We start from the raw sequence: 24,155 nt of genomic DNA, 5'->3' as shown, positions 1-24,155 counted from the left end.
GCAGGAGCTGCGCTAGCAGGGAGCTACTCACCAGATACAAAAGCATTGCCGCTGTGCGGGGGGGGGGGGGGGGGGGGTTGGCCCAGATATGCGGGGCGGCCTAGCCCTGTGCTGAGCGTACCCCTGCATGTCAGAGTAAATGATCTCAAATGTGCTAAATTTAGCACATCTACGATCAGATCTAAACGACCCCCACAAGCAACGCTTTCAGTTACGTAAGAAGCTAGACATATACCTAAAATAATCAAACTGTTTATATGTAAAACTGCACTACCACCTAATAAATGGTAAAGCCCATGGAAAAATGGCTGAAGATGAACCTGCAGTCCTGCCTGGAAGGCCTAAACTACCACCTTTTACTAGGTGCTGAGATGATCGCCTCTCCCAGGAGTACTGTATATGTACTAAAGTGTGGGTTAACAGGAGTGGAGACGTTGCCCTCAGCAACCAAACAGATTCTAGCTATTATCTACTAGAAGGCGCTAGATAAATAAGTAGGATCTGATTGGTTGCTATGGGAAACTTGTATCCAATGCAAAAAGATCCGGCATCCTATCTCCGTCCGTGCGCTATGATCATGCCCAGAAGCCGACACACACGTCTACGACACTCCATGAGAGGCCGCCAAATCACCTCCCTCAAAATGCCCATTTTTTACAATGCTGCAACTCGGGAATCGGCTCCTTTAAGAGCAAAGAAGAATCAGTTTCAGAGTAAAGGCCAGTACTCACCGGCAGATCAGGGGAGAGATGTGTGCTGAGCGAACCTGCTCAGCACACATCTCTCCCCCCGCTCAACACAGCGCGATGTGTGCTGAGTGTGAGGGGGGGCGCTCATTTCATTGCATGCAGGCCAATCTAGCAGCTATAGCGCCGCGCGGGCCCGCGCATCGCTATCGCTGTGAGGGATACACACGGAGAGAGGTTGCTGAAAATCTAAGCAATCTGGTCAGACTGCTTAGATTATCGCTCCGTGAGTACCCCCCTTAAGGGATACATTTACTAAAGTGTGAGGTTTTTTTAGAAGTGGAGATGTTGCCCATGGTAACCAATCAGATTGTAGCCATTATCTTATAGAAGGTGCTAGATGAATGATAAGTAGGATCTGATTGGTTGCCATGGGTAACATCTCCACTTCTAAAAAAAAATCACACTTTATTAAATATACCCCAAAATATTTATTGAACTTTTGTTTTCACAAAATATAGCATTATAAATATTATTTTACCCATTATTATCGTTGGTACCAAAGACTTAGGGAAGAACTATATTACCCACGGTAATTTACCGCTGGCTAATTGAAGCAGTCCCCAATTAGTCCCCAAGACGGCACCGCATCCGTGCAGAATGTCGGCATTTCACAGGTCAACACTGTGAACATTTCGACATTCTGCACATACTAACAAATTCAGTGTCAGCATTAGAAACTGACGAAATTGTGATGTCGCTATTATGAATGACAATATTATAAATGTTGACATTTTGACTACATCATTCCCGACTATGTAGCTCGTGCTGTTCTGCCGTCTGCTTTACCACTCGGCACGTCTTGTGCATTTCTACAAATCCCAATGAATGTATGAAAAGCCTTGAGAGGCAAATCAGGTGAAATCCCTCGCTCGTCCTTATCCAGTACTCAGAATGCCATCTACTTTATTACTGGGCATCTGCCAGAGCAGGGGGGTCATGCAAGTCAGCTTGGCATCACTGCCAATCCATTAGCACTCTCCTCACGCCAACATCTGAGCTCCTCCGGGCCAGAAAGAAATATCATACCCCTGTGCAGTCTGGGCACATTTCTGACTTGTCAAAGGCCGGAGAAGAGGGTGAAAGGGTCCTCGAGGACAGAGGCTGGCCAGCTACAGCCAGATGGTAATGCAGAGATCACACTGTATCACATGATGTATATAATTTGAGTTTACAGTAATACAGCTGGTTATATTTCAGGGACAAGCGTCCAGCTTAAGGACAAGTACGTCTCTCACCATGTCTGATAAGGAGGTGTGCGAGGAGAACCCTGCAGAGTATTGCCTAGGTGAGTCAATGTTGTGCCAGAGTGTGGAATAGGTGCAAATGCTGCCGTTGGCATCCTGGATTCGGCAGTGCTGTAGGATACCCGTCTCGCCACGTAGATTTTTTTTATTGTATGTACATAGGGCCACTGGGTATGAAGTGCTTTAAAAATTGTTAAAGAACAATATTCGCAGCTGCCATTTTTTCTGTGTTCGGGATCGCAGGTGTAGGCCGAGATACAGCCTGAAAATGGACACGTCACGGCTGCGTTTCTTCCTCCACCAATCATACTTCCCCCAAACGTTCCCTCACTGTCAATCACTTTGTGAATAAGTCCTCACTGCAAGCGGCATCACTAAGTGTGTGCGCAGTTGGACCGTGGAGCTCCTGCACTCGGCCGATAATCTATTAACCCTGCAAGTATTGGCATTACGTCCATATCTGAATCACGCCCAATGTACAGGATAACATACACCATACAGCCTTGGCACTTCATACTGGCAACCCCTCCCCCCTTCAGTGTTAGCCAGGGGTGTAGCCAGAATTTTGTGAGCCCCATAGCAACATTTTGAAAGGGCCCCACCCACTTCTAGAGAGACACTTCTCTCCACAGCAGTTATTTATTCACCACAGATAGTAGTGCCCTATTTCACAATATACCACACAGTGCCTCCAGTTCATATTGTATTACATCGTAGTGCCCCAAATTAACAATATAGCACATTGTATTTCTGCCAATACACCTGTCACACAGTGCCCTCAGTTCACATTATGGGGGTCATTCCGAGTTGATCACACGCTGCCGATTTCGCAGCACAGCAGTCAGTTTACTACTGCCCATGTGTATGCACTGCAATGCGCATGTGTGTCATACGGGTACAAACAGCATCGTTGCTGGGCTAGGCTTCTAGCGACGAATCCATTCGCACGGGTGTTCGCAAGGAGATTGACAGAAAGAGGGCGTTTATGGGTGTCAACTGGCCGTTTTCTGGGAGTGGTAGGGAAAACGCAGGCGTGTCCAGGCGTTTGCAGGGCGGGTGTGTGACGTCAATTCCGGGACCGGACAGGCTGAAGTGATCGCAAGGGCTGAGTAAGTTCAGACCTACTCTGAAACTGCAAAAAACTTTTTCGTCCCGCTCGGCTGCACATGCGATCGCACACTTGCAAAGCGAAAATACACTCCCCGTGGGCGGCGACTATGTGTTTGCACAGCTGCAAAAAGTAGCTAGCGAGCGATCAACTCGGAATGAGGACCTATGTCACAAAGTCCCAGATTTATCAAGCTTGGAGAGTGATAAATTGCCCAGTGATAAAGTACCAGCCAATCAGCTCCTAATTGCCATGTTACAGGCTGTGTTTGAAAAATGACAGCTAGGAGCCGATTGGTTGTTACTTTATTACCCGTGCAATTTATAAACTCTTCAAGGCTTGATATATGTGGGCCACACTGCGTAGCGGGCAATTCTGTTAACTTGCTAGAGAATTTTATGACCTGGGTGCAGTTGAGTCAGGCCCCAGAGGCGGGCTCCCTAAGCCTCCGGGCCCCATAGCAGTGGGACCTCCAGCACCCACTAAAGCTACTACACCTATGGTGTTAATGAACCTCTCTTACTCTCTTGGTTCATAGGCCCCTAAGTGCTAATCTCAACCTTAGACTGTTGCAATATTTTTGTTGATTCAGTAATTTTCAGCTTTTACAGCTAGTAATAAATAATATAATGTTGGCCACTTACTTGGAAATTCCATTGTTTGGCCCAATCACTGATCAGCAAGAAGTGTGGATACTTTCACCACACAGAAGCAGGTACAGAGTGTTATCATCTGGCGAGAGAACAGGATCTATAGCCTACCAAAGGGATCTGGTCAGGATCCCGGTGTTTGGGATGTCGGCAGTCGGAATATCAATGCCGGAATCCTGACACTACTCAGAATACTGATGCCGGGATGCAGACATTAATCGCAATGCGGGTGCTGGATCCCGTCTGCCAGCATTGCAAATGTAAGTATGCAGGGCTGCTTAGGGTTAGGCAGCAGGGGGTGGGGAGGTTAGGTTAGGCTGCAGGGAGAGGGTTAGGCTGGAGGGGAGTGTTATGCTGCGGGGTGGGTTAGGGTTAGGTTGGGGTGGGGGGAGGTTAGGCTGGGGGGGAAGGGTAGGGTTAGGCTGCGGGGGAGGGGAGGGTTAGGCTGAGGTTATGGTTAGGCTGGGGGGAGGGGAGTAGGGTTAGGCTGGGGGGAGGGGAGTAGGGTTAGGCTGGGGGGAGGGGAGTGTTATGCTGCGGGATGGGTTAGGGTTAGGATGGGGGGTAAGGCTGGGGGAAGGGTAGGGTAGGGTTAGGCTGCGGGGAGGGTTAGTGTTAGGCTGGGGGGGGAGGGTTAGGCTGGGGGGGAAGGGTTAGGGTTAGGCTGGGGGGGAGGGGAGGGTTAGGCTGCGGTTAGGGTTAGGCTGGGGGAGGGGAGTAGGGTTAGGCTGGGGGGAGGGAGTATTATGCTGCGGGGTGGGCTAGGTTTAGGCTGGGGGGAGGGTTAGGCTGGGGGGTGTAGGGCTATGCTGGGGGTAGGGTAGAGTTAGGCTGCGGGGAGGGTTAGGGTTAGGCTGTGGGGAGGGTTAGGGTTAGGCTGGGGGGGGGTTAGGCTGCGGTTAGGGTTAGGCTGGGGGGAGGGGAGTATTATGCTGCGGGGTGGGCTAGGTTTAGGCTGGGGGGAGGGTTAGGCTGGGGGGGAGGGGAGGGGAGGGCTATGCTGGGGGTAGGGTAGGGTTAGGCTGCGGGGAGGGTTAGGGTTAGGCTGTGGGGAGGGTTAGGCTGGGGCGGGAGTAGGGTTAGGCTGGGGGGAAGGCAGGGTTAGGCTGCAGGGAAGGAGGGTTGGGGTTAGGCACCACCAGAGATTAATAGGTTTAGGCTGCGGGGAGGGAGTGTTAGAATTAGGCACCATCGGGGAGGGTTAGGGTTAGGCTGCGGGGAGAGGAGGGGGGGGGGGTTATGGAGGTAGGAGTTCAGGCTTAGTATACTTACCTAGTAGGTGTCGGGATCCTGCATGTTGGGATGCCGCTGTCTGTATTTTGACCACCAGCATAGCAAACGCCAGGATCTCAATACCACCCCCTACCAAGCGCTGCATATAAATGCCATACTGCTCTGGACTGCTCTGCAGGAGACCAGGGGAAGCAGAGATGCAGGTTGGAGGGGTTGATCCATATGCCGCTCATGCATGCTGCCCTGGTATGCAGAGCGGTGAACGGGATATTTCATCCCAGCTGCCAGGTAGATCAGCATAATACAAATAAAAACAGTGGGTGCTAGTTATAACAGTATATTGTTGTATATGGAATAAAACAGACTTGTGTGGCTGCCCCCACAGTATGGAACTGGGCTTCCACTACACCATATAAATAATACAAAAAGTGAAATGGGAGAGAGCAAAACACGGCTGCTGGTATGAAAGTATTACTAAAAAGATTTATTCAACAAAGAGGACACATTAAAATGACAAAATGACCACGGTATGCAGATGGAAATAACATCAGCGGCCTATAGGGGCTATTCAGAACTGGTTGCAGTGTTCCGCAAATGGGCGACTTTCGGAACACTGCGGATGCAGTGCGCGGGCTATCATGATGCAATTGCATCTCTCAGTAGGATGCGTCCGCATCCTGATTGACAGGCGATGGGCATCTGGGGGTGGTGACGCAGCATTTCAGGTGAGTGGACCAGGAAAAGCAGGCATTCATGGGCATTTTCGGGGCTGGCTGATGGCGCCTCCTGCATTTCCTGCGATCGCCTGCCTACGCATTTTCTGCGTACGCAGGCGCTCCGCCTGCCTACGCAGAAAGGGTCAACCTCTATTCGATGTTTTGGCAATGAATTGCGATTGCATCGTTGGGCAGCCTTGCCCTGTGCTGGGCGGCCCCCTGCATGCGATTTTAGTGGTCACAGATTTTGCTAAAATAGCAAATCTGCGACCAACTCTGAATAACCCCCTATAGCCATATAAATATTACACGTATCGGGATAAAATGTATGTCAGTCTGATTGCATAGGAGAGATCAGCAGGTCATAAAAATAATACAGGTATATGATATCAGGAAAAAAAGTTAATTGATATATTGCTGAATGTTTATTCACAGCTAGAAATGACAAGTATTTATATATTACCACATAGCGACTTGTTGCTCCAAGTAAAGATGTAAAATGATGCTTTTGGACTTCCAGGGTAGAGGTAAGGACTGGAACGCAGTTTCAATAGAAGTCTTGGAGCAAAAAGCCGCTATGTGGTAATATATAAATACAGGTTGAGTCTCCCTTATCCAAAATGCTTGGGACCAGAGGTATTTTGGATATGGGATTTTTCCGTATTTTGGAATAATTGCATACCATAATGAGATATCATGGTGATGGGACCTAAATCTAAGCACAGAATGCATTTATGTTACATATACACCTTATACACACAGCCTGAAGGTAATTTTAGCAAATATTTTTTATAACTTTGTGCATTAAACAAAGTGTGTATACATTCACACATTTCATTTATGTTTCATATACACCTTATACACACAGCCTGAAGGTCATTTAATACAATATTTTTAATAACTTTGTGTATTAAACAAAGTTTGTGTACATTGAGCCATCAAAAAACAAAGGTTTCACTATCTCAATCTCACTCAAAAAAGTCCGTATTTCAGAATATTCCGTATTTCGGAATATTTGGATATGGGATACTCAACCTGTACTTGTGATTTCTAGCTGTGAATAAACATTCAGCAATATATCGATTAACTTTTTTTGCTGCAATTAGATGCACTGGCGCCCCCCAAAAAATGGTGGAGAACTGAACTAAATGTTGTTAGCAAATAAATATTAATAATGTCTAGACAGGTTGCACACAATTAAACCATGTTTTGGTTAGACAGACAGATTTGATCCAAGTGGTCGTTCAGACTGTCACGTTTGGCCCGGGTTCAGTATGGTATGCCGGCGGTCGGGGCTCCCGGCGACCAGCATATCGGCACCGAGAGCCCGACCGCCGGCTTACCGACAGTGTGGCGAGCGCAAATGAGCCCCTTGCGGGCTCGCTGCGGGCACGGTGGCGCGCCACGCGCGCAACGCTATTTTATTCTCCCTCCAGGGGGGTCGTGGACCCCCACGAGGGAGAATAAGTTTCGGTATGCCGGCTGTCGGGATTCCGGCGCCGGTATACTGTGCGCCGGGATCCCGTCAGTCGGCATACTGAAGACCACCCGTTTGGGCCATGTAGATGTTGCAATTACTAGCTGCTGTATAGAGAGACGTGTGCCACGCGTAAGACCTAGTCATCAACACTAACTGCAACAGTGACACCCAAAGGCTACAAGAGCATATTACACTGTAAAAACAAAGACAAAATTATATATATATATATATATATATATATATATATATACATATACATACAATGTACAGAAAGAGACAAAAGCATACTGAAAAAAGTGATACTTGTCTGTTCGTCTGCACTCAAACATGTCTTCTGCTGATTACTGTTAACTTGACTGATCACAGTTAAACTATTTAATAATGCAGTACATATACAGTGGGTAGGTGATTTATAAAAAAAATAATATTCCCTTTAATGACTGTCTGCTGTTTCTCCCAGGAGGATACCACCCAGTTCAAACAGGGGAGATGCTGAACAGACGATACCAAGTCCTCCACAAAGTGGGCTGGGGCTATTTCTCCACAGTCTGGCTCTGCCGAGATTTGCAGTAAGTCCCACTTATTAGCGCCATTAGCTACAACTGATCATAGCGGCGATCTGTTCACTATTTACTAAACTGAACTAATGAAATCCCTCTGTAATCCCGCTCTCCCCGTCTGTCCTGCAAGGCAACGATGACATGAAGCCTCCACTGATGATCATCCATGGTTATATATTCCAGGAAGAAGAAGTATGTTGCAGTGAAAGTATCAAAGAGTGGGAAAAAGTTTACTGAGGCCGCCTTGGATGAAATCTCGCTGCTAAATTGTGTAATCATTTTTTTTTTGATGAAAGTAGTTCTGGGGCACAGAAGGGCAATATCCAGGGTGGGCACAGAAATTCAGGCCATCCCACTTCTCACTAGTAGTGCCACCCATATATTTATAGGCACGCTTTACTTGTTTATCAAATCCTAAAAACAATAGTGCACATGTTGGCAACAACACCAAAGTGTAGCTCTAATGTGTGGTGCACATGGGGGCATGACACAAGGGATGTCCTGTGCCCCACACTCAGAACTGACTCTCCCACTATTACCGGGATGCCATCTTTTTGTTGATACCTCTGGCACAAGAGTTAGCATAGACTCTGGCTCTGTGCCAGAGTTTTTCCTATACTCTCCAATGGCTTTCTATAGACATTGGCAAAAAATATGGCACCAGGGTAGTCTGGTATAGGTGGGCCTGAAACACAAGGGCTCCATCTTTGGCTAAAATATCTGTAAAACAACATAATCGCTTTGACCTTTAAAGGGAAATGGATTACCTTTTCCTGCAATATGACCGTCCTATCTGTATTATTTACACAAGTGACACCTTGTAAACCTTACTTAAACCCAATTAAACTATCTATGTTACTTGCTTTTAGGTAAATGGTGCTCACAAAAAAGAATCCCAAGGAGAAAACGTCATACAGTTTCTTCAAGACTTTAAACTGATCGGAGAAAATGGCCTTCATATCCAATGATTTTCATGTACGGACAGATAAACTCCATCTAGTCCATGAGCATGTACATATAAGGCCAGCCACATTTGGCTGCTAATATCTGGAATCTCCTCTAATTAATGGACCATGAGAGGTACACTAGTGCCTGCAGCTTGCAGTCTCTTGGAAGTTCTGCAGATCATTTAAGTGGACTCATCTCTACAGGATGGTACAATGGTCAGGTCCGACCCTCTGTACAGTACAGTAGAGTGATCATCAGCCAATATTCCTAGAACAGTGGCACAATTTATGGTAAAACCTTCAATCTTCCAAACTGCACCCTTTTCGTCCCAGTAGGCATGTCCACTTTGATCATCTAAGTTCAATTGAATATCGGGACTGTATGGCCAAGTCTATGTAATAGTCAGTAGAAAAGTAAATCTGCCAAAATAAATTAGGCCCCTTCCCTTATCTAACCAAATCAACAAAACCATATCCCATTCTAGCAATGCCATGTCTACCGTTTAATAGGACACATCCCTCTGGGTCTGAAAAATGTAACTTGGCGGACATTTAACTGATATGCCCATGTCCAGAATAATTGCAGCTGTCAACAGAATGGCAAAATGGTTTTGGCCCAGCTCAGTTTACAGAACAGCAGTAAGGTTAGGTGCAGCACTGTTTACACGGCAGCAGGATAGTTTGTCCCAGCCATGTTTACCCTGCAGCAGGATGGTTTGTCGTAGGCCACGTTTACCCTGCAGCACAATAGTTTGGCCCAGCTGTGTTTATATGACAACAGAAAGGCTTGGCCCAGATTTGTTTACAGGGCAGCAGAGTGGTTTGGCATAACACAAATAGAGGAAGGTACGCTGTGGGAAAGGATAGCTAAAGTGTTACACTTCAGCAGCTTGAGTGACTGAAAATGATTGTGTGTGAAGGATATTTGCCAGAGTTGCTGAAACAGGTTTTCCGTGACATCACACACTAGTAGTACGTGATAAACTCAAGGGCAGCACAGTCCCGTTCCTTATAGAGATATGGCTGGCCAGCTTCCCTAATAATATGTGAGAGTCACAAACATTACTAGTAAGCTACAAAGCTTGAAAATAACATTTAAATACAGATCTCTGCGGAAAAGTTCATCTCACTTGAATTAAAAAAAACCTCAAAATCCATTATAATTTTTTTGTTATTTATTTTTATTGTTGTTGAGTTACTTAATCCCTAACTCCACTCCACATGTCTGCCTGGTGTTTGAGCTTCTGGGACCCTCCCTCTTACATCTGATGAGGAACCATGGGCGGAAGGGGCTGCCACTGACCTGCGTGAAGAGGATCCTACAGCAGGTATGTATATGTGTGTTTACTTCTATAGGTCCACATTAATGGAAGGCAAACAGAATGATGACAACACAAGACAAAGGTGCTTATGGAAGGAACAAAGGGGGTCATTCCGAGTTGTTTGCTCGCAAGCTGCTTTTAGCAGCATTGCACACCCTAAGCCGCCGCCTACTGGGAGTGAATCTTAGCATAGTAAAATTGCGAACGAAAGATTAGCAGAATTGCGAATAGACACTTCTTAGCAGTTTCTGAGTAGCTTCAGACTTACTCTGCATCTGCGATCAGTTCAGTCAGTTTCGTTCCTGGTTTGACGTCACAAACACTCCCAGCGTTCGCCCAGACACTCCTCCGTTTCTTCAGACACTCCCGCGTTTTTCCCAGAAACGGCAGCGTTTTTTCACACACACCCATAAAACGGCCAGTTTCTGCCCAGAAACATCCACTTCCAGTCAATCACATTCCGATCACCAGAACGAAGAAAAAACCTCGTAATGCCGTGAGTAAAATACCTAACTGCATAGCAAATTTACTTGGCTCAGTCGCACTGCGGACATTGCGCATGCGCAATTAGCGGAAAATCGCTGCGATGCGAAGAAAATTACCGAGCGAACAACTCGGAATGAGGGCCAAAACCAAAGATCATAAGGAGGATAGAACTGGCCTGAAGAGCTTACAGACTTATTGGAAAGAGGACAGGAGGGAACAAGTAAATACTAAAGTAATATGAGTAAGATGAGACCATTTAATCAGCATTACTGCACTCAGATCTGCATTAACCATCATGACCACTTGGCCTGTGCCTAGGGGCAGTGGATGTTGAGAGGCGGCTTTTCCCTTGCATAACATACTGTGGGGCAGATGTACTAACCTGGAGAAGGCATAAGGAAGTGATAAACCAGTGATATGTGCAAGGTGATAAAGGCACCAGCCAATCAGCTCCAATATGTAAATTAACAGTTAGGATCTGATTGGCTGGTGCCTTTATCACCTTGCACATATCACTGGTTTATCACTTCCTTATGCCTTCTCCTGGTTAATACATCTGCCCCAATGTAGTCTATGGCAAGCTTTTTTACCTAATCAACGGGGGGGGGGGGGGGGGGGGGATTACACAGGGATTGGGAAATAGCAAGAAAAAAAACAACAACTGATTCGAGTTTAAGTAAAAATTTAATCGAAAATTTCTGTCAGTAAATTGATTTAAGTGAAGAGGTCATAATCTGTCATGGTTGTGCTACCTGATTCTGCTCACTGACAGGATGCAATGGAATGGGGGAGTTGTATCAAACCTTGAAAAGAGATAAAGAGGAGAGAGATAAAGTACCAGACAATCTGTTTCTAACTGTAATTTTACAAATGACAGGAACTGATTGGTTGATACTTTGAGGGGTATTCAATTGTTTGCAAAGTCAGTTGGGTATCTGTTTTTTTTCTAATAGACAGGAAAAAACAGACACCCAACCGACTTTTCAAACAATTGAATTCCACCCTTTATGTCCAGTTTATCTATCTCCTAGCTTTGATACATCTCTCCCTTTATGTAACAGATGTATGGATAGTGGAATTGGTCCAGCTTAAAGCACAAAGGTTATACTCGTATTGGCTACAGTGAGCTATATTCAGCCCATACTGCTCAGGATAACGCTAAATGCTTAATCTTTGGTTTTCTAAGGTACTGCAAGGTCTAAACTTTCTGCACAAGAATTGCCGTATTATCCACACTGATATTAAGCCAGAAAACATCCTCATATGTGTAAAGGCCGACAACCTGCAGCAGTACGTGGCAGAGGCAGCGGCCTGGAACCACAATAGGAGCTGTGAAGGTGCAGCTGATGGTATGATCTTTCTGCTGATAATATGGCTCTACCTCTGCACTGCTCAGCACCCATCGTCAGGGATAGTGTGTAACGTGATCATCTCCGAGTAGTGAAGACCGCAGAAAGCCCTACCAGTAAGAGAATGGGGAGGGCTCTAACTAAACATTCCAGTCACCCTCTGTACTATGGAAGAACGGGATCCGGTCTGAAGATCGACAGTGTCTAGGTCGACAATGTTTAGGTCGACCACTATAGGTCGACAGTCACTAGGTCGACATGGATGGAAGGTCGACAGGGTTTCTAGATCGACATGTGCTAGGTCGACAGGTCTAAAGGTCGACATGAGTTTTTCACATTTTTTTTCTTTTTTTGAATTTTTTCATACTTAACGATCCACGTGGACTACGATTGGAATGGTAAAGTGTGCCGAGCGAATCGGTAGCGGAGCGAAGGCACCATGCGAGGGGATGCGGCGCACTAATTTGGGATCCCGGTCACTCTACGAAGAAAACGACACACAGAAAAAAAATCCTCATGTCGACCTTTAGACCTGTCGACCTAGCACATGTCGACCTAGAAACCCTGTCGACCTTCCATCCATGTCGACCTAGTGACTGTCGACCTATAGTGGTCGACCTAAACATTGTCGACCTAGACACTGTCGATTTGATGAGCCACACCCGGAAGAACATATTGTCCATCCCAGAACAAACAAACTACATCAAGCAAGATTACTTACAGTGGTCTCTCATGCAGGTTTACCTATCAGAATTTTCCCTATGCCATAGGTTCTCAAACTCAGCCCTCAGGACCCCAAACAGTGCATGTTTTCCAGTTATTCTTACAGAATCACGGGTGAAATAATTAGCTCTAGTGGATCTTTAAAATGTGTCAGTGAGTAATGACTGTACCTGTGCACCTGTTGGGTGACCTGGAAAATGTGACCTGTTTGAGGTTTTGAGGACCAAGGGCCTAATACAGAGTTGATCGCAGCAGCAGATTTGTTAGCAGTTGGGCAAAACCATGGGCACTGCGGGGGGGGGGCGGGGGGGGGGGGATATTCAGATGTAACAAGTGCAGAGAGAGTTAGATTTGGGTGTGGTGTGTTCAAACTTAAATCTAAATTGCAGTGTAAAAATAAAGCAGCCAGTATTTACCCTGCACAGAAACAAAATAACCCACCCAAATCTAACTCTCTCTGCACATGTTATATCTGCCCCCCCCCCCCCCTGCAGTGCTCATGGGGGGGCGGGGGGGGCATTCCGAGTTGATCGCTAGCTGCATTTGTTCGCAGCGCAGCGATCAGGCTAAAAATCGGCAGTTCTGCGCATGCGGCGCATGCGCGACGTACGGGCACAGGGTCTAGCGATGCATTTCAGTCGCACTGCTTGCCGCAGAGTGATTGAAATGAAGTGGGCGTTTCTGGGTGGCAACTGACTGTTTTCAGGGAGTGTTCGGGAAAAACGCAGGCGTGCCAGGGAAAATGCAGGAGTGGCTGGGCGAACGCTGGGCGGGTGTGTGACGTCAAATCCGGAACTGAATAGTCTGAAGTGATCGCAAGCGCTGAGTAGGTTTTGAGCTACTCTGAAACTACACAAACATTTTTTTGCAGGCGCTCTGCGATACATTCGTTCACACTTCTGCTAAGCTAAAATAAAAATACACTCCCAGTGGCCGGTGGCATAGAATTTGCACGGCTGCTAAAAACTGCTAGCGAGCGATCAACTCAGAATGACCCCCATGGTTTTGCCCAACTGCTAACAAATTTACTGCTGCAATCAACTCTGAATTACCACCCAAGTTTGAGAACCTTTGCCCAAGGCAGTAGGACACACAATATATAGTGTACACACATACGTGAAAGAAATAGTCAACTATTATCTAGCAATCTTGGGTTAAATTTAATCAGCCGTGAGTCCATATCCGCACTTATGATAGCCCCAGATACAACATACAGACACCGGTGACTTTTGGTTGAGATGAAGCCTAGTTGCCAGTGTTTACATGCACTTTGCCTGCTCGCAGGCAACTGAATTGATGTATTGGCAATGCCGATTAGTATGTAGTATTTGTAAAGCACTATTTTGTACGGTGCCCATCATACAAATTGTTTCCCCTGGGACAATGCTTACTTTGCCACTGTTTACCTGGAAATGACTGTGTGCATAGAAAGTAGACTGCCTGCAGACCTCTGGATGAAGTGGTTTTACGAGTAATGGGAGTATGTGTCCATACTGCGGTGACGGTGGCCATATCAGGTACTTTAGCGCAAACACCATAGAACTCCCCCCTTCTCCTTTTAATTATGCATTATTTTAATTCTTGAACCAGTTGTTTGTTACCTATTGTAATGGCCCCAGTCCCTCGCCTTTGTAATGCTGTTGGCTTGAATTGCTCTGAATCCTTATAGGGGTTGATGTGAACTTCTTAACGCACCTCTTTGAAACTGGAAATGCAGACATGCTGGGTGTAAAAATCGCAGACTTGGGCAGTGCGTGCTGGACAGTAAGTATCCCTGTAACTTCATGCTTCTGCTGGGTCATGGTGAATCTGGAATGCCAGACATTTTATAAGCTATTATTAGTGGGATTGGTTTGGTTTGTCAGCATTCATCATGTTGACATGAGAATGCCGACATGGTCCAAATATCTGCTGAAATGTCGAATGCGATGGCCATTCTGAGTATCCATAGTGTCTTTGTACACAAGCAGCGGCTCTGCATAGTGGGCATCTCAGTACAAATCCTGACAGCTGAGACACTTACATATTTTCGCACAGTGGGGGTCATTCAGAGTTGTTCGCTCGCTAGCTGTTTTTAGCAGCCGTGCAAACGCTATGCCGCCGCCCTCTGGGAGTGTATCTTAGCTTAGCAGAAGTGCGAATGAAAGGATCGCAGAGCGGCTACAAAAAAAAATTGTGCAATTTCAGAGTAGCTCCAGACCTACCCAGCGCTTGCGATCACTTCACACTGTTTAGTTCCTGTTTTGACGTCACAAACACGCCCTGCGTTCTCCCTGCCACGCCTGCATTTTTCCTGGCACGCCAGCGTTTTTTCGAACGCTCCCTGAAAACGGTCAGTTGACACCCAGAAACGCCCACTTCATGTCAATCACTCTGCGGCCAGCAGTGCGACTGAAATGCTTCGCTAGACCTTGTGTAAAAATACATCGTCCATTGTGAAAGTACGTTGCGCGTGCGCACTGCGCCGCATACGCATGCGCAGAAGTGCTGGATTTTTCCTTAATCGCAGCGCAGTGAATATTTTTAGCTAGTGATCAACTCGGAATGACCCCCAGTATCTGCATACAAAGACTGAGCCGTGGCAGCTTTTACAACCGTCTCTGAATGTGGCCCACTGACAGCTGGATCCCTCGGGGGAACAGGAGGGTACAGTTCTTAAGGGAACATACACTTTTTAAAATACATTCATTAAGCTTTACTTGTGAAGTGCCGACATATCACACATGGGTTTTTACAGAGACTCTTTCATCATTCCCATCAGTACTAATGGGGAGATGGCTAGAATCAGATCGGTTGCTATGGGCAACACCTCATATTGGGGGTCATTCCGACCCGCTCATTGCAGTTTGTCGCAGCGCAGCGATCAGGTCAGAAATGTGCATGCGCCAGCGCCGCAGTGCGTCGGCGCATGGCAGCCTCGTTGCCTAGCGATTGCCTCTGAGACAGAGGCGGTCGCTGGGCGGGAGGGGGGCAATGTTGGCCGGACTGTGCCCCCTAAACGGCAGGCCAGGTAGCGACGAGTAGCTCCCGGCCAGCACGCTAAAGCTGCGCAGGTCGGGAGCTGCTCTTGAAGTGCAAAGGCATCGCCGCTGTGCAATGCCTTTGCACTTCTGCGGGGAGGGGGGCAGCACTGACATGCGGGGTGGACTAGCCCTGTGCTGGGCGTCCCCCCGCATGTCAGTGTGAATGATCGTAGCTGTGCTAAATTTAGCACAGCTACGATCAACTCGGAATGACCCCCATTGTCCTTTAAAGAAAGTCTGATAAATCTCCCCCTACATTCTGTACTACACAAACACTGTAACATTCACTTCCAGTATATATTTGGACTGCAGGAGGAAATCAGAGCACCCAGAGGAAACCCACGCAAATAAGGGTGCAAGGAGGTTGTATTAGAACACGGATAATGAAAGTCCTATAATGCAAACTTGCAGATTTTCCCAGAATGTCCGGGAGACTCCTGAAACAGTGACTGAGCTCCCAGGCTCCTGATGGACACTAGGACTCTCCCTGATGTTAAATCAGAAAGAGAATGGGTGGCTATAGGGTGGCAGGATGTATGGAAGCGAGCACTTAATTACCTTCATTACATGAAGTTGGCAGATCGCTTATGATTTGTTTAATAATTATATTGCAGTATAAACCCTTTTCTGAAGAAATACAAACGCAGCAATACAGGGCACCGGAGGTCCTGCTGGGTTCCGGGTACAGCACCCCCGCTGACATATGGAGCTCTGCATGCATGGTATGTGTACTGTATATGGATACACAAATAGTTACGCCAATGAGAACAACTCTAGTGGCTGATGGAGAGTGAAAGGCTTCGCAGTTGGCGGATTGTGATGTGCATTAAGTCATTCTGTACATACTTGGAACAGTGGGGGTCATTCCGAGTTGATCGCTCGCTAGTAGTTTTTAGCAGCCGTGTAAACGCTATGCCGCCGCCCACTGGGAGTGTATTTTAGCTTAGTAGAAGTGCGAACGGTTGTATCGCAGAGCGCATGCAAAAAAATTTTGTGTAGTTTCAGAGTAGCTCAAAACCTACTCAGCGCTTGCGATCACTTCAGACTATTCAGTTCCGGATTTGACGTCACACACCCGCCCAGCGTCTGCCCAGCCACGCCTGCGTTTTCCCTGGCACGCCTGCGTTTTTCTGAACACTCCCTGAAAACGGTCAGTTGCCACCCAGAAACGCCCCCTTCATGTCAATCACTCTGCGGCAACCAGTGCGACTGAAATGCTTCGCTAGACCCTGTGCAACACTACATACGCATACGCATGTGCAGAACTGCCGCTGTTTAGCCTGATCGCTGCGCTGTGAACAAATGCTGCTAGCGATCAACTCGGAATGACCACCAGTGTGCGAACATATACACACCCTGCCGATTTCCAACTGTTTTCCACTTACACCTGTCTCCAGTGGCATGTGTTCTGATGGAAACCAGCACAGTAAGGGTGGGTTGTTCACACGACTGTGAACGTAGGCAGACATGGAATGAGACAGATATATACTTGGAATAGGCTTATAGTTTCCAGGTGGTCAAAAGTAAATGCAAATATTGATGATGTAATTAGCCGACTGCTCTGCTGATGCTGATTGGTGCATTCAAACGCAAAATATGTTTCCGTGAGCAAGTTAAAGCAATGTTAGTTTTTAAGTATTCATGATTGGGGGGAGGGGGAGCTGGTGTTTTAGAGAGGAGTTAGGAGTTGGAATGATGACAAATAGGATACCTGTTTGTTGCATGTAAGGGGAGCAGTTTAATACATGGGGGCAACTCAGGTGTAAGGGCCTATGGGGGTCATTCCGAGTTGATCGCTAGCTGCATTAGTTTGCAGCGCAGCGATCAGGCTAAAAAACGGCAGTTCTGCGCATGCATATGTGGCGCAATGCGCACGCACGACGTACGTGCACAAGGAATGATGTAGTTTTGCACAGGGTCTAGCGATGCATTTCAGTCGCACTGGTTGCCGCAGAGTGATTGACAGGAAGTGGGCGTTTCTGGGTGTCAACTGACCGTTTTCAGGGAGTGTTTGGGAAAACGCAGGCGTGCCAGAAAAAACACAGGCGTGGCAGGGAGAACGCTGGGCGGGTGTGTGATGTCAAATCCGGAACTGAATAGTCTGAAGTGATCGCAAGCGCTGAGTAGGTTTTGAGCTACTCTGAAACTACACGAAAATTTTTGCATGCACTCTGAGATACAACCGTTCACACTTCTGCTAAGCTAAAATACACTCCCAGTGGGCGGTGGCATAGCGTTTACACGGCTGCTAAAAACTACTAGCGAGCGATCAACTCAGAATGACCCCCTATAACCTATTCTTGACAAAGGGGAAGATGGATCACAGCTTGCAGAGTGTTAAAGTGGAGGGAGATGAAATACCAACAAATCAGCTTTTAAATGCAATGTCACAGGCTATCTGAAATATGACAGGAGCCGATTGGGTGCCATCGGTGGTGGCTGTGATGTCTGGGGGGAAGTCGGTCTGTTTTTGGCGGCAGCGGTTGTGTGTGTGTGTGTGTGTGTGTGTGTGTGTGTGTGTACCTTACAAACTTCGGGGGATGGCCCTCATTAGAAGGGCCGCCATGTTTCCATGGCCAGCAAATCTGCATTGGAAGATGCAGTCACTGGCCTCGGCTATTGCACAAAATGGAGGCGACATACCTCCGTTTTGTGCAACGGTCCCCGTCACCCAGGGCCGTCTTTTTGTATGTGCTCAATGGGCTCTTGCCCAAGGGCCCCAGGAGTAAAAGGGCCCTAGACTGATAGCTGAGGGTCCCCTCTTTCCATTGGTACCCATCCAAGCCTGTTCATTGTTCTTCCCAGCCAGATATCTCGGGTTCTGTCTGACTTAGAGTTTTTCTTAGGGTATACTCCAAAAGCTGGAACTCCTTTCAATTGACACTGGCAGCTTGTCTCTACTATGCCCAGGACCAGAGATATCAGCCTTCCAGCAGCTGGTCCCTGCTCCAGCTCCACACGCATAATATGCAGCTTTATATTTTTGTTGGTGTGTTGCTCTGGCTCCTGAACTCTGATCCCCAAGTCCCCAGTACCTCCTGAAAGGTGGGACTCTCTAGTTTTATTTATACCATTCCAAACTAAGAAATATATTTCCAGGAACTGGAGATATCTGCAGTAAAGCAAGCTGCCCTGACCCCTGGAAAAGGATGACGATTAAGCCCACTCTACTATCCACCCCTCCCCTGTGTATTAAACACCCCCTACCACCCTGGAAGTCATGTACCAGGGCCACTTCATTCAGCACAATGTCCCCTTCTACAGTTTAGTGTTCTCCCTCCCGTCCCATCTGTACAGTAAAGGAGTTATTATTTCTCCAGGTCCTACATGCTGAGCAGAAGATAGAACCCCCTTAAACCTCGTGGGACATCACAGCTACCGCTGATAGCACCCACCACCCCTACCGCTGGAGGATGGGTAGGGGCCCCAGTGCATTGCTGTGCCCAGGGGCCTACACTGCTGTTAAGACGGCTCTGCTGTCACCTTCCCCACACAGCTGCAGCCTGTCAGTCAGGCTGCAGCTTCACCAACACTGTGTCCGGAGCAGCATCGCAGCACAGTCGCATTGCAGCTCTTGCACAGTTAAAAAAACATGGAAAGGCTGCAACCAAATCGGTCCAGCATCCGTCAATAAACCAGCCCCATAGCTATGATGTTATATATGTTGCTAATGTCAAAATTAAATAAAATGTATACACATATATACTGTGTGTCTGTGTGTATATATATATATATATATATATATATATATACAGTAACATGGGTATAGTAAATAAGGACTCGTAGGCAGGTTTTCTGGTCACAACCACAGTGTCTTTACTGGCATCAGACACTGTAGCACAGCATACTCAGGCTTGGGCCTGGTCACACAGGTCCATAGAGAAAATAACCAGACAAAAATAAACGGTCCTAGCACTTCCCGTGCTCAAAAGTCACTCTGCTGCCGAGGCTTGCAGCTATACGTGCCATGCAGGGCCGGTGCTAGGGTGTTCGGCGCCCTCCTGCAAAATATAAATTTGCGCCCTCCCATACTTTACATGCAGGGCCGGGGGGTTACCATGGCCTCTTGGGCTCCTGAGCTGCAGGAGATCCATGCAAGCCTATGGATGTGAACTCTCTGCCCACACACATTCTGTGCAGCGCTAGTTACGGCCCTACACACAGACAGTACCGTAACTAGACATTTTAGCGCTGTGTGCAAGAGAGGGCATTGGCGCCCCCCACCTGTATGTAAAATAGGGGCAGTGCGCGCCGCAGGCGTGTGCAAAAAATATAGGGGCGTGGCTTCATGGGGAAGGGGTGTGGCCACAAAATAATACCAATTCATATTACATATTAATTTATAGTAGTCTCCATTATTCAAACTACGCCGCACAGTAGCACCATTACACCAGGTACAGCCCCTTTTACACATTACGGTGGACAGATTCCCCTTTTTACACATTACGGCAGACAGCATCCCCCTTTTTACACATTACGGCGGACAGTGTCCCCCTTTTTACACATTACTGCGGACAGCGTCCCCCTTTTACACATTACAGCAGACAGCGTTCCCCTTTTTACACATTACGGCAGACAGCGTCCCCTTTTTACACATTACGGCAGACAGCGTCCCCTTTTTACACATTACGGCAGACGGCGTCCCCTTTTTACACATTATGGCGGACAGCGTCCCCCTTTTTACCCATTACGGCGGACAGCGTCCCCTTTTTACACATTACGGCGGACAGCGTCCCCCTTTTTACAAATTACGGCGGACAGCGTGCCCTTTTTACACATTACAGCAGACAGCGTCCCCTTTTTACGCATTACGGCAGACAGCGTCCCCTTTTTACGCATTACGGCAGACAGCGTCCCCTTTTTACGCATTACGGCAGACAGCGTCCCCTTTTTACGCATTACGGCAGACAGCGTCCCCTTTTTACGCATTACGGCAGACAGCGTCCCCCTTTTTACACATTACGGTAGCCATATACACCACAGCCCTCCACCAAGCACACACAGTACACCACAGCCACCTCTCACACACTACCTGGCACATGTAGTTACTGCTTTGCACACAGATACACAAATACATACATACATATATACATAAATACAAACACAGACACACACACACACACACACACACACACACACACACTTTCTCACACTCTTTTTACATCCACTTACCACAATCTTGCTGGCCAGATCTTCCACAGTCTGCTAGCCAGGTCCTGTGTAGCCCCGCCCCCTTGGTCTGTGTAGCTCCGCCCCTTTGGTCCGTGTAGCCCCACCCCTTTTCATCAGAACGAAACGGACACTCCTCTCAATGTCACAGGGGAGAGGGGAGAAGGATTCATGCTGCGGCACTGCTGCGGCTGCCTGTCAGTGTGACAGGCACAGCAGCAGCAGCAGGGGGGACAGGACGGCGCTTCAGCAGGGATGCAGAGCAGTGAAGGCTCCTCTCCTGCCCGGCGCCTTCCTGCACTGCATCCCTTTGCTGAGCGGGTAGCGCCGGGCCTGGTGCCATGCTCTCCCAGCACAGCCAATGTCCACAGTCCCTGGCACTATACACTCAGCCCTGCACACTGGCCTACTAACAGGCATCAGTGCAATGCATTGTGGGTAAGAGGGGGTTTTGAAACCCCCTCTCCTGTACCTGACTTACTGCTGTCTCTGGGTGAGTTGGAAAACCTGGACCTCTGTTTCTCCAGCTGCAGCTGTGCAATTTAGAAAGCCTGGAATGATAAACATACACTACATGTCCAGAATGTGCAGGCCTTATTTTCTTCTCCCTTGGAGGGAACTGATCCCACAAGAATGTGGGCAATTGTGGTGAGACACAAGCCTTCTCACCACTATATTATATATATATATATATATATATATATATATATATATATATATATATACACATACATACATACATATACAAACAAAGAACCCAGCACTCACCAAAGTAAACTCACTTATCCTCAACAATTCAATAAATAAATGATGGGGGTTTAGTTGGTGGATTGGCCAATGCACGGAAGCCTGCACACCGATTTTCAAGGTACCCCACCTTCACGCAGGTCCCACACCACCACAGAGTCCCAAAACCTGACTACTTCACTGCTGTTACACACATCATCTGCCTGCTAGATTTAATGTGTACCTGCCACAGACTTTATGGCTTTTAAAGGCACACTAGTCACCTATTGCACTGGCTCAAAGATGATTGCTAAGGAACAGCTGAGACAGGTTCAGGATAATAAAGTCCACACAGGGGTGCATGAGAAAGCTAGTGGCCACGGTTAATAAGAGCTAACCATAGAATAACCCCATCGTATACACACAGAGAAAAAACCACAGCACTCACCACACCAGAAGCGGGGCACAGCTATGCACTTACCACTCACAGGGTGGGGTGCATGTAACACAGCACTCTCCACCACAAAAGCGGGGTACACAGTGGTAAGTACAGCTGTGTACCCCGCTTTTGTGGTGGAGAGTGCTGTGTTACATGCACCCCACCCTGTGAGTGGTAAGTGCATAGCTGTGCCCCGCTTCTGGTGTGGTGAGTGCTGTGGTTTTTTCTCTGTGTGTATACGATGGGGTTAATCTATGGTTAGCTCTTATTAGCCGTGGCCACTAGCTTTCTCATGCACCCGTGTGGACTTTATTATCCTGAACCTGTCTCAGCTGTTCCTTAGCAATCATCTTTGAGCCAGTGCAATAGGTGACTAGTGTGCCTTTAAAAGCCATAAAGTCTGTGGCAGGTACACATTAAATCTAGCAGGCAGATGATGTGTGTAACAGCAGTGAAGTAGTCAGGTTTTGGGACTCTGTGGTGGTGTGGGACCTGCGTGAAGGTGGGGTACCTTGAAAATCGGTGTGCAGGCTTCCGTGCATTGGCCAATCCACCAACTAAACCCCCATCATTTATTTATTGAATTGTTGAGGATAAGTGAATTTACTTTGGTGAGTGCTGGGTTCTTTGTTTGTATTTATTAGAGTGAAGTGGTCATGGGCTACATGCACCCTGCCCTGTGAGTGGTAAGTACAGCTGTGTACCCCGCTTTTGTGGTGGAGAGTGCTGTGTTACATGCACCCCACCCTGTGAGTGGTAAGTGCATAGCTGTGCCCCGCTTCTGGTGTGGTGAGTGCTGTGGTTTTTTCTGTGTGTATGTATATATGTATATACACATGTACTGTTCAAAAAAATAAAGGGAACACTAAAATAACACATCCTAGATCTGAATGAATTAAATATTATTTATTATACGAATAATATAAATATTATTCGTATTTTTCGGACCATAAGACGCACTTTTTCTCCCCAAAAATGTGGGGGAAAAAGTATGTGCGTCTTATGGAGCGAATAAGACGTGTTTGTGGGTAGCGCCGGCGGCCGGCGGGTAGCGGCGGGTCCTGGATGCTGCTGCTACGCCGTCATCAGCAGAGCGCCCGCATCTCAGCAGCAGAGCTGGCATCATGCGACTCCCCCGCTCCCCCCCACCTCCTCCCTCCTCAGGAGTGCACCGCGGGCAGCGTTAGCTGAGAGCCTGGACGCAGGGAACCACTGGTACTGTGTGTGTGTGTGTGTGTGTGTGTGTGTGTGTGTGTGTGTGTCTATGTGTATGCTGGCTCTGATGTGTGTGTGTGTGTGTGTGTGTGTGTGTGTGTGTGTGTGTGTGTGTGTCTCTGTATGCTGGCTCTGACAGAAGGCTGCACTGTACAGAATCCTTGTAGGAGTCTGAGAAATCACACAGAAATATCTCTTAGAGCTTGGTGAAAACTAGGGAGGCAGCCCGAGGATGATAAAGCAGAAATGGTTCAGAATATTTTTTTTCCAGTTTTCCTACTCTAAAAACTAGGTGCGTCTTATGGTCAGGTGCGTCTTATGGTCCGAAAAAGAATGTGCTGACAACAAAATCACACAAAATTATCAATGGAAATCAAATTTATTAACCCATGGAGGTCTGGATTTGGAGTCACACTCAAAATTGAAGTGGAAAAACACACTACAGGATGATCCAACTTTGATGTAATGTCCTTAAAACAAGTCAAAATGAGGCTCAGTAGTGTGTGTGTGGCCTCCACGTGCCTGTATGACCTCCCTACAATGCCTGGGCATGCTCCTGATGAGGTGGCGGATGGTCTCCTGAGGGATCTCCTCCCAGACCTGGACTAAAGCATCCGCCAATTCCTGGACAGTCTGTGGTGGATGGAGCGAGACATGATGTCCCAGATGTGCTCAATTGGATTCAGGTCTGGGAAACGGGCGGGACAGTCCATAGCATCAATGCCTTCGTCTTGCAGGAACTGCTGACACACTCCAGCCACATGAGGTCTAGCATTGTCTTGCATTAGGAGGAACCCAGGGCTAACCGCACCAGCATATGGTCTCACAAGGGGTCTGAGGATCTCATCTCGGTACCTAATGGCAGTCAGGCTACCTCTGGCGAGCACATGGAGGGCTGTGCGGCCCCCCAAAGAAATGCCACCCCACACCATTACTGACCCACTGCCAAACCGGTCATGCTGGAGGATGTTGCAGGCAGCAGAACGTTCTCCTTGGCGTCTCCAGACTCTGTCACG

General features: G+C 47.5%; 1 protein-coding gene and 1 long non-coding RNA gene across 2 annotated transcripts in view; one reads left to right on the top strand and one right to left on the bottom strand.

The window, feature by feature from the left end:
• Positions 1–24,155, top strand: part of LOC134958417 (SRSF protein kinase 3-like) — an 81,848-nt gene that overhangs the window by 22,683 nt on the left and 35,010 nt on the right. Inside the window, exons 2-9 of the mRNA XM_063941012.1 lie at positions 1,947–2,034; positions 7,641–7,749; positions 7,924–8,011; positions 8,610–8,699; positions 9,911–10,015; positions 11,682–11,844; positions 14,237–14,331; positions 16,205–16,312. Of these exons, the coding sequence (XP_063797082.1) occupies positions 1,947–2,034; positions 7,641–7,749; positions 7,924–8,011; positions 8,610–8,699; positions 9,911–10,015; positions 11,682–11,844; positions 14,237–14,331; positions 16,205–16,312 (846 nt within the window). The remainder of the gene's footprint in view (positions 1–1,946; positions 2,035–7,640; positions 7,750–7,923; positions 8,012–8,609; positions 8,700–9,910; positions 10,016–11,681; positions 11,845–14,236; positions 14,332–16,204; positions 16,313–24,155) is intronic.
• The window catches only part of LOC134958420 (uncharacterized), a 66,456-nt gene continuing 56,602 nt past the window's right edge, over positions 14,302–24,155 (bottom strand). Inside the window, exon 3 of the long non-coding RNA XR_010186998.1 lies at positions 14,302–14,376. This is a non-coding gene — a long non-coding RNA (uncharacterized LOC134958420). The remainder of the gene's footprint in view (positions 14,377–24,155) is intronic.

This window comes from Pseudophryne corroboree, chromosome 9, assembly GCF_028390025.1.
Source record: "Pseudophryne corroboree isolate aPseCor3 chromosome 9, aPseCor3.hap2, whole genome shotgun sequence".
Classification (NCBI taxonomy): domain Eukaryota; kingdom Metazoa; phylum Chordata; class Amphibia; order Anura; family Myobatrachidae; genus Pseudophryne; species Pseudophryne corroboree.
Note: the sequence above shows the minus strand (reverse complement) of the source record. Positions and strands in the feature narration are given on the sequence as shown.